This window comes from Chanos chanos, chromosome 1 (genome assembly GCF_902362185.1).
Source record: "Chanos chanos chromosome 1, fChaCha1.1, whole genome shotgun sequence".
Classification (NCBI taxonomy): domain Eukaryota; kingdom Metazoa; phylum Chordata; class Actinopteri; order Gonorynchiformes; family Chanidae; genus Chanos; species Chanos chanos.
The window spans coordinates 58,472,808-58,484,258 of NC_044495.1; the positions used below are offsets into that span (position 1 = coordinate 58,472,808).

General features: G+C 42.0%; 1 protein-coding gene across 1 annotated transcript; it reads right to left on the reverse strand.

Annotated features, from left to right (window-relative positions):
- Nucleotides 1–7,596: 7,596 nt before the first annotated feature.
- prlhr2a (prolactin releasing hormone receptor 2a) lies at nucleotides 7,597–10,373 on the reverse strand. The gene is made up of 2 exons (XM_030788022.1): nucleotides 9,904–10,373; nucleotides 7,597–8,233 (listed from the first exon to the last, which is right to left on the reverse strand). The coding sequence occupies exons 1-2, from the start codon at nucleotides 10,371–10,373 to the stop codon at nucleotides 7,597–7,599; spliced, it is 1,107 nt and encodes a 368-aa protein (XP_030643882.1).
- Between the last annotated feature and the right edge of the window lie 1,078 nt (nucleotides 10,374–11,451).

Consider the following 11,451-nt stretch of genomic DNA (forward strand, 5'->3'; position numbering starts at 1 on the left):
TGATCTAATCTGCTCTCCACTGGTGGTGCCCTTTGGATTTCCTTTGACCAATTTTATGAAATCATATGTGACTGTTACTGTGGTTTAACTCAGGATGGATACTGGTCTGTGCATGGCGGTTCCTCCATGACAACTCCCGGTGGACCCTAACAAGTTCTCCGATCTGTCTAAGAACTTTGCAACGTCACAACCAGAGTGTGAATTATACAATGACAATTGGGGAGGGTGGATCAACAATCCCCCCTCACCCGTAATTCACACCCTGGGGAGTATTTCAGAAAGCAGGTTTAGTGAAAACTCAGAGTTAGTTAACTTAGAGAAAGTAGTAAACCTCCTAATAGAAGAGCCCTATGGCTTTGTTTTGCTACGAGAAGGAAGCCACAGGACTCTTCTATTAGGAGGTTTACTACTTACTCTAAATTAACTAACTCTGAATTTTCACTAAACCTGCTTTCTGAAATACCCCCCTGGTCACAACCACAATAATATTCACTGAGATGTAATCTAAGGTCTGTCTCAGTAACGTAAACCAAACGAGTCAGATCCGTGGTATTACAATTTAAAAGAATTGGAGAATCAAATAAATGTTAAATTTAACACGTAGGTAACCTGTGTAAGCATACATTTTTAAAAATATTTAACAGTAAGTTTCCTTTTACTGGTTGTGACATTGCTCTAATGGGTTGGGGGGTTCTAATCTCTCTAATAAACTGTTTTCGGCTACAGGTCAGAAATGCTTGTGTGTTCCGCTGTAAACCCACAAATAAAGTGAGGCAAACAACCGCCTTTAAAAACTGAAAAAAAAAATGTAACGTTCGATAAGTGAAAAGGGTTCAGTAAGTGTACTTTACGAAGTCCTTACTTTTTTCTCTTTAGACCTTTTGAGGTGGTTCTGGTGGGGAGGGGGGGCGGCATAGCGTCTTCTGACGAACACTGAGATTCATAAGGTGCACGAACCTTCTGGCGACAAAAGTGGTTTGGGGACAGAAAGAAACGCAATTAGAATAAAGATATTCCAAACGGTAGTCTGAATGGTCTGTGTCATATCCTATTATGTCACGATCCACGTGACTTCGTGAAAAGACTTATAAATGGGCTGAAAAGCAGCAGCTCATCACCGCTGTTCCCAGAAAAATGTTTCAACACAACTTTTCCTGATTGGTTGGGATGGGAAGGGCGCTTTTCCGTGTCTTCTGACTGTCTGATTAAACATAACAAAGATGAAATTGAACAAATTGCCAATCAATGGCTTTCCCGCTGTTTGGTGTTCACGTTGCCAATGCCCTGATTAATAATTAAAGCTGTCAGTAACGAGATTGTCTGTTATTAGATGCTGATGAAAATCATTATTTGGAGTGTACTTCTCTCAGTGGTGCGCCATTAATCTGTAAGTGAAAATGGTGGGGGACCCTCAGCTAGAGGGTATCACATGCATCGCACAGACCAATGAGAAAACAGGTCGGTTTCTAACGCTATCTATATGTATCTCAGTGTGTTGCGATAACATATCATTAAGACAAAACAACAACCACAACAACAACAGCGAAAGACAAAAGCATCAGTTTACATTCGTACGTGGGGCCACATTACATTGATAAAACTAGAATTTTCATATAAGTGGATCTTTAATATTGCACCACTATCCCATGTGACAGACTACTGCAATAGTCTGAAATGAAACATGAGTGGGTCTGTCCGTGGAGCTCATCATTTTTTCTGTCCTTTCTAATCACAGGTGTGAGTGCGTCATGTGATGGTGACAATATTATATTAACCAACTGATCTCCAACCAGAACAGTGAAAAAAAAAACAAAACAGAAAAGGCCAGAGCTAAAATTCATTCTTTCGCCTTTTTTTCCCTCTGAGGTAGTTCTACAGTGCAAATGAATTTTCCAAGTTCTTGGTTCACATCTTTCCAAGATCACATACCAGGGGTGTTGTCACAGTTGGCCAAGGCTGGGCTCAACGGTTGTTGGCATGGAGGAACACCCAATGCTCTCCTTCATGCACCGAGGAGGGATGAGCTGAAGGTGCTCCTGGTGGTTGCCTCAGCTCATCGAAGAGGGGATGGTGGAAGTTCTCCAGGATGGTACACCCCTGGATACTTGTATGTCTCCACCACCCCCACTCTCTCACCCTAGATGATGACAGGTGTTCGTGGCTTCCTGCTTCGTCCCGAAATCCACCACCAGCTCCTTGGTCTTGTCAAGGTTGAGCCGAAGGTTTTCGTAGTTACCTGATTTGGAGAAGCTCCTCACTGGACTTTCGAAGTCCTCTCCATCATCCCCGTCGATATGGTGGAGTCATCAGATGGAGGGGTCGTCAGAGAACTTCTGGAGGCATTTTCACAGTAACACCCCCCCCCCACTACCATTCCTCATTTCTGCTTTTGCCTCTTACTGCTGTCTGTCTGCACCCAGCGGAACCCATCTTGGCAGAGTGTGGCACCCCACAGATCGACCACAGTTCGATCGGCCGGTCACGTGCGTAAAGACGCAGAGCCAGTTACATGTCCATTTACGCTCAGCAGAGATTAAACGTCAGTGACAAAAGCAGAGTAAAAAGACCAAAAAAAAAAAAAAAAAACCAAGTAAAAGACAGAGGTAGAAATTATCCACTTAAGACTCTCTCACTGTGTTAAGCTGGATTCGACCAGAGTGGAAAATTGCAGAAAATTAGTTAGAATGCATAAAAGAGTACAGAGCATCCTCATCCCGGGGCAGCACTGGAAACAAACTGTACGACTGGTCTCGGTGTCCTTGTATGTATTATATTTCATTTTCACGCTAATAATCCGTAAGAACCTGACTCAGAGGAGAGATTGACCAAAGGCTGATGTTCTCTCCATCGTAGATGATGACATCACACCTGCCTTTTCATCATCGGTATAAAAAACTGCCGTCGTGCTAGAAGAAAAAAAAAAAAAAAAGATCCTACAAGATCTTCCAGACCAGCCAAACAGACCGTGTGTTCGCCCGACTCGCACCGTGAACGTTGATAACCCAAAAGAACTCAAATAGAGGTTCATTTCAGGTCATCCCAAATATTTTGATGGGATTTTGCACTAGACATGCACAACGAGTTGGCTCTCTTACAACTGAGCTCTGAGTTTGAGTTTTTGAAGTGTTGTTTTCTCCAGGATAGGGGAAAAAAAAGACATAATGTTATCTGTCAGTTTTTGAAATGTTGAGTTTTATTGTCTGCAGTTGCCTGCTGAGAAGGAACAGTTTATGTAGTATTACACAAATAGCCTTCATTTAGATTTGTGTACATGTTACTCAAAGTTTTGCATTTTGATTTTGTGACATTTAAGAGATGGATGTTGATTTGATTGCCTAAAATTAAATATCAGATATTTTCTTTGATATTTTTTTGGCAGAGCACACACACACAAACACACACACACACACGCGCACACACAAAATGTATGCTACTAACTGTTAATGCCTGTTGTAGTGATTGAATACATATTACAATGTCAAAATGTAATTTATGTCATTATTAAGTAAAGTGTAAAGATTAAGTGAAATACACAGAATGTCAAGTAACTGACCCTAACTGGATTTCATGAATTGACAGAACAATTCTAACAATTGCTAAATCAAATATTTTATGGTTCTAACAATGAAGTCTTCTGTAGCTGACTAACAGAATGTAAATTTGCTGGACAAAAGAATTTAAGTTGGCTTACAGACAGAATCTAAATTAGCTGAGCAGAAGAATGTAAGTTAGCTGACAGACAGAATCTAAATGAACTGAACAACAGAATGAAAGTTCGCTGAACAATTGCTAACATGGTTCCAGACTCAACAGTCTTAATTAAGCGAGCTGCTTCAGTGAAACATTGAGCAAAAGAAAAATCCATAACATTATGTTACCTTGATATTATGAGTTTTCTCAACTTTTCACTTTTTATAGTGTAGAAGAGCGGGGGTTGGACTGTCTTATTTAGCTGGTGTGTTTCTGAGCAAATGTTTTTTTTTTTTTTATTCACGCTCCTCTGATATCATCACTGATTAACGAGCCTTATTAAAGAAAAACAAGCTTGCCTTTTCATAGGGTCACGTTTCATGTATCAGAAAAGCTCACCATTGAAACACATCACATCCATCCTAGTGGGAGAGCAGACAGAAAGAAAGAGGGGGGGGGGGGTGTTCAATGGGTCTCCATGGTAACATTTCCTCTTTTTTCACTCTCTCTCTCTCTCTGTCTCTTTCTCTCTTTCTCCCTTTATCACTTTTTTTCTGTTCTTTTCTTCACCTCCCCTCTGTTTCTTTATTTTCTTCATGTTCAGTTTCATTTGGTGGCTGAATGCTGTTTAGACAGCCTGACTGTTCCATGCACCATTGAAGGCAGTCTAATTAGGTCCTTTTAAATGGCTTGTCATTTGAACCCCCCCCCACCCCACCCCCGACCCCCCACCCCCATGAGGTGGAATCTCCATAATATTTGTTATCAACAACGTCTGCAAATCATTACTGAAGAAAACGAACTCGCTGGCTGAACAGTAAATTCTTCATCGTTACCTGAAAAACAAACACGGTATTTTCTTTATTGATGGCTTCAGATGTTTCGGCTTTGATAAGGAGCTATCAGTCATGGAGCAGACAAAAGGGCACGTTCTTTAATCCTGTTCTTTGATCCTGCACAAGTCCTCTCCAAAGCCCTGGTCTCTGGAAAAAGTCTTTTTTTTTTTTTTTTGTCGGCACGATTGGATAGAACATCTGTTTTCGCTGATAGAAATGTAAATTAAAGGTATTTATGGTTTACCCCAGTCAGAAGAAAAAAAAAAAGAAAGAAAAAAAACAGGTCAAGAGGAAGAACATTTTTCAATATCCAATTTTCTGTTCATTTTGATTCTGAAGTGGTTCCAAGTTGTTTTCTATCAGGTACGTCAACAAATTACAGCTGCCCTCCGCAAAGACTTCAGTGTGTGAACGTGTATGCTATTATCTTTTTTTTTTTTTTTTTTAATAAAATCTTCTGCCATTATAGCAGATCCATGCTGAGTGGACGATTTTTTTTTAAGCCACAGCAGTTGCAACATCATGTTTGAGGGTCACAGTGAATCTCTTCATCTAATTCAGGCAACGTTTGGGCAATGCTGGAATATCACACCTGCGATGGACCTGGCGACCTGTCCAGGGCGTTTCCCCGCCTTTCGCCCGACACGCACCGGGATAGGCCTAATTAGCATAAGGAATGAAAGAGAAAATGGAATACCACACAATATCCGTACAAGGCTTCCAATCAAATGGGTCCTCCTCACAGCAGGATTCCAACCAGTTCTCTAAGCCACAGTCACAAGGATTGTCAACAAGCCATTCCCACCAAATTCACCTGCCTGCAGTGACCACCGCAAAACTGCAGATCAGTCCAGTTGTTCACATGGGAATAAGACTGCACCAGCCAGTCAGGATAGAGACACCCCATCACCTGTCAATTTGTGACAACAGTTGGAAGCCATGGAGCCAACATGGCCTGGCATCCCCGTGGTGTGCTTTCCAAATCTTATTGAGTCTGTGCACTGACAAATTCAGGCTCCTCTAACAGCAGTAGGGATCAGTTCTCTCTTAGGAATGCATATCTAATAAAAACTTAAAAAAAAACAAACTCAAAGTACATGATGGTTACAAGAGCAATTTAAGAGAATGAACTGAAATATTTGATGTGGAAAAAGGAACATCTGTTCAGCACTCAGTGCATGGTTTATTAGAACGTCACACATAGTACACAGCATAACACAGCAAGGAAACATGTCAGATTTGCAAAACAAGAAGCTGTTATGGATTCATACAGATATGAAACTTTTTTTTCTTCCCTCCCTGTTCTCACCGAGTCTCTGCTGATACGAGAAACAGCAAAATATCAAGAGACATACAGGGTTCGTTACACATCCATAGCTGCAAGCAAACACGAAAAATATAGAAAAATCTCATATTCCAGTAGAGAAATGCACGCATGTAACTTTTGAACACTGAATATCTCTCTGTCTCTCTCTCTCTCTCTCTCTATCTCTCTCTCACCGCTCTCATTTTCTCATTCTCATTCCCTCACTAGTCTCCTTGTTTATTCCTTCTTTGCAGTTTTTCTGTGTTCTGAAAGGCTTTGAAAGCCTCCACACATTTTTCAATATCAAACCCTAAATTCAGATATAAATATATATATATATATATTTTGTCCTTTGCATTTTTCTTTTAAAAGGTCATGCTTTGAAATGTACTCTGGGCTTCAATTTTCTTTTTTTTTTTTTTCTTTTTCTTTTCTTTCTTTTTTTTCTTTTTGAAAGAATGAATTAAAAATAAATGTACTGATATTTAATTTTTCTCATTAAATAAGTTCAAAAATGCTTTTTTTTTTTAACAATAACTGAAAAGAAAAAAAGAAAGAAATGATATTTTCAAAAAAGAAATTTGCTTATTAAAACCTTGCCGGCCATGATAAAAACATATTTCATCTAACTTCACTAATGACCAACTGAAGCAGAAGAAAACAAACTAAAGAGATACAAACACTTCAAACAACCCCCCCCCCCAAAAAAAAAGAAATGAGAAACAGAATTATAAAGCTGTGTTCTAGTAATGGATTTGCCTTTAAGGCTCTCCATAAATCTCTTCACAAGGTATGTCCTGATCCTGGTGGCATAATAGGAGACAAACTCACAACACTTTATGTTGCTCAAACGAACCTCAAGATTAATCTAAACCTTAATGACCCACAAGATTGTAAAGGTCACTGCACAATTATTGATTCCCAGTGAGACTAATTATCAGACTGTGTTAATTTTTTATAGCGCCCAGTCATAAGGTGGTAAATATCCCCAAGAGTCCAGAAAAAACCTTTAAAAGTCCTGGTTGTCGATGTCTCGGAATGTCTGTGGAGTCAACTCCTGAAGGACAGATAAGGAATAATACTTATGTCTGTTGTTTTTTTTCTTCACTGAATAATAGGCTGTTCTCTGTAAAGTTCGTGCAGCAAAATCAATGCTGAGCATTCTATAAGAGTCTCGTTCAGTTCGAGGTCCCGTGTTCCTTGCGTTCAGGTTCGTGTTCCTTGGTTCCTCTACACACGTCTACTTAGACTGTATATTCTATGTTCAGGTAGATGCAGACAAACTAGATTGGTTTAGCTTGTCCTTAGCTCTTTGGCTAAACCTCACTCAATAATTCAGGCTTCAAAACAGCAAAACAACCCCCCCTCCCCCCACACACAAAATAAAGCGGATAGAGTCAAAAATCCAAGAGGCGCAGCTAACATATTGTTCACTCTTCTGCAGGGAGAATCAGAGCTTCTTCAGGGTCATACATCTTCGCATTCAATAACCTCAGTCAGGCGTGCAGAAGAACCACACACCACTCACTCAAAGTCATGTTTTCTTTAGACCAACTTCAAGCCCTTGTAAAAACCAAAAAAAAATCAAAAAATCAAAAGGTACATTTAGAGGTTTTCATTCGTCTTGCTTCAGCCGTGACATTTCGGGGGACCATCCCCTGGGTCCAGCAAAATCCATCCTCCGTGAGCGCAGTCGCAAGTCCATCTCCCCCGCAGAACATCGTCCGCTCGGTCCTGCTACTCCTCCTCTCTGGGCCGGTTTTGTCAGAGCACCACGCTGGCCGTGGCGCAGTTGTTGGTGGGGATGCCGATCCGACGGTGGCAGGTGAACATCTTGCGCAGCTCGGCGCGGAAGCGGTCGTGGAGCCAGGCGTAAAGGAAGGGGTTGCAGCAGGACGAGCTCATGGCGCAGAGGTGGCACAGAAGCTGGATGAGCAGAAAGTAACGCTTGTCGATCAGGTCGATGTCGATGTCCCGCAACACGTTGAACACGCTGATGGGAAGCCAGCACACCCCGAACGCCGCCACCACCAGCGTGACCAACCGAAACGTCTTTCTCTTACGGGCCCGCTGGGCGTCGGCCTGGCTCTGGGTCCGATGGCCCGGCACCACACAGTTCCTCAGTTTCACGGAGATACACAGGTAGGAGATGCAGAGGGCGGAGAGAGGTAGGACGTAAGTGATGAAGAGCGTGCTGTAGGCGTAAGCCAACCTCTCCCTCTCCTGGCCCATCCAGAACTCCTCGCAGATGATGAACCCCTCATCTTTGAACTCTACGTGATAGGTGTGGGCCACTGCCGGAGCCACCAGCCCGCAGGAGAGGAGCCAGATCCCAGAGAGAAGGTAGGTACAGGCCATGACGGAAATGCGTTTCTTCAGAGGATGCACGGTGGCATAGTATCTTTGAGAATGAGAGGAGAGCGGGGGTAAGCTATGACAGAAAAGTTTTCATAAACATTGAGGGTTTTTTTTTTCATAAACAGAGACCACTTTTTTTTTTTCCTCAAAACAACATGTCACTGTAAACCAGAAATCCCCCCCCCCCCCCCCCCGATAAGAAATTAATAACAGGTCCAAATTTGAATTGAACTGAATTGAGCTGAATGAGACCAAAGTGACTTGATAAGAGCTGAATGGAACTGAGTAAATTTCTTAATTCGGGAACTTGCAGTTGCAGTGTTGCACAAAAACAAGCCCTTGAAGTATTTTGCATTCTGATGAAATTCGACAACCTAACAACCTTGTACGTGACTCTGAATAGCAAGGTCTGCTGTGGTGTTATCCAGTGAAGACAAAACACATTAATTAAGAGTAATTAACCCCACTGCAGATGTGATGGGGTGCGTCCTCAGTTCCCACGCAGGTCAAGAAAAGGTTTCAGAGATTACTGAGACAACAGCAGAAAGAGACCAGAATTATGAAACACAAAGAAAGAAAGGGAAAAAAAATCTTAAACCATGGTTACTCCTTAAAAGTACACACTAATCCAAAGTATACAGCATAAAAGCAGTGAGAGTAGGTACCAAAAAACCCAATACCATGTAAGAGAAGATTAAAATGGACTGGAAACATGAAACAGCATTCATAAAACCCTACACCAGAGAGAGTGCTTATTATGACACATCATTATACACAACAAAATAAAATATCATATATGAATATCACGTACTGGGCTCATTCACTGAGATTACACATCATAGTCTGGGGATATGAGTTATATGTTTACATGCAAACACTGTTGATTATCTTACAAAGACATTTTAAAAATGTATTCCTTCCAAGTGTTGTCAGACCCTGAAAATGAGTTATATATTACCTTTTCCTTTCACGACTACCCAAGTTCTCAGTCTGACTGCTTAAACAGCCAGGTTCTATGATCATTTGCTTTTCTCTAGATTCCGTTTTGAATATTAATCATGTAAGTCGGTGGACGGCTCCCGCAGAAGTGCCCTTTCTGAAGGACCCAAAAAACGATGGTTTAGTTACGTGCCGAAGCCATGACATGACACATGGCCTTCGTTGTTTATCTGATTCATTGTTCAGTTGCACGTGCAGCTAAGCAACCATACATTGTTAAGGCTGAACACCGAGGTTGGGAAAATAAATGTGAAACGTGGTTCTGCATGTTAAGAAATAAATCGCCCTTCATTCCAATGTCTCAAGGTGTGTTCGGTACTGACAATCTGTGGTGATTGCAGCCAGATAGTTAACCAACACCTTAGGACTTTTTGTTCTACATTATTCATAGTCTCTGTATGTCTTCACATACTCTCGGTTATGAAAGACACAAACTTCAGACATTCATAGCATGTAACATGCATGTAATATGTATCATGTCTAGGAGAAAAAAAACACGAGACGAGAGATGTGCTGCATGCAAAACGTCACGCCATCAGTGGAACAAAAGCTCCACACAAAGACCCCATATGCGAGATGACACGTGATATTCCTACAAATTATCCACAGGCACCTGCCCGACACATACACCAACACAGAAAACAATCTTTCCGCCCTCTTCCCAACTCAAAGACACATCAAACCTCAAGTCACTACTGCACGTGCGTCACCCACCTGTCAACTCCGATGGCCGTCAGAGTGAAGACAGACACGTAGACCGTGACGGGTTGGATGAGGAACACCAGGTAACACATGAAGCGTCCGAACACCCAGCCTCGGGGGTTGAAGGCGTAGGCGAGGGTGAAGGGTACGCACGTGGCGCACATCAACATGTCGGAGAAGGCCAGGTTCCCGATGAAGAAGTTGGTGACGTTGTGCATCTTGCGGGTGTGGCAGATGACATAGAGCAGCAGGTAGTTGCCGAAGACCCCGACAAGCACCACCAGAGCGTAACAGGGAATAATCAGAGGTTTGAAAGACTGAAGCAGCTCCACTCCCACAAACTGCGGGCTGCGCTTGGACGTGGCGTTCTGCTGCACGGCCACCTCGAATATTTGGCCGACGGTGGAATTCCCGTTAGAGACGCTGACGGTGCTGAGATACGACGCCGGGTCCTCGGGCCATCCGCTAGCGCTGCCTTCCATCTTCGTAGGTCTGATATCAGCCCCTTGACAGCCTAACATTAATGAGAAGGAGAAAAAGAGCTGTGATTACATATGAAGAGCTGTCATCTGAAGATCAGAAAACAGAGAGAAAAAAAAAACAAGTTTAATAATAGCAACTTCTACTTTTCACCAACAGATGGAATATTTTCTTTAAGTGAAAGTAGGCTGATGATCACTTGAAAAAAAAAAAAACTATATCAGAAAAATGTTTAATGTGAATGTTAAAGCAGGTGTCTAGAAAGTAGACATCCAATCGATTGTCATGAATAGAAGGTCTAGCTTAAGATGACCTTGGCAAGCAACGCAGAGTTAAATGGACTCCCAGACAAGTGAATTCATGGCCATTTTCAGTGAGTCATCCCACGATGTTTTTTAACACAATACCTTGCTCATGAATCTGCATCAGGTTCTTTATAGTAGAAAAACCAGCCCTGTCTCCTATTGAAATAAACTACCTCCATTCCACTGTCTGAACTACCCAAAGACCCATTGCCTTAGACTTTGTAAAATAACCCTTCTTCAAAAAAAAAAAAAAAAAAAGAAAGAAAGAAAGCACCGTTTGAATGGACAGGAAAAGGGCCTCACATGGTCTCTGACAGACAAGCTGAATATCAAAGTTGTTTCAATTATACCTTTCTCCCCCCACGATAAGCATGCTTTAAAACTGAGTTTGCATTGTGATGCAAATGAAATGTACTCACTTCAGCGCTGTTACAGAGTGCGTAAATAGCTAGTTGGTGAGTCGCAAATGCACTCCAGTCCAGCAAGCCCCAAGCTAACGCATGAATAATCATATTTTTTTCAAAGTAATCTACTATGCATTTCTGCGTCTGCTGGCAAACATAAACAGAGGTACAGAATGGAGACTGATTCACGGAGCGCGGCTTCTTGTCTCGTCATAATTGAGTGCCGCTAAAATAATTTGCATATGGAAACACTCCTTTTTGACATGAGCAATCCAAAACACTCGGATTGAGTTAAGTAAAAGGGCCTCAATCAAGGCTATGTCCCGTCAGCAAGCTGTCACAAGTTTTATGCACGGGGAAGGAACCGGGAG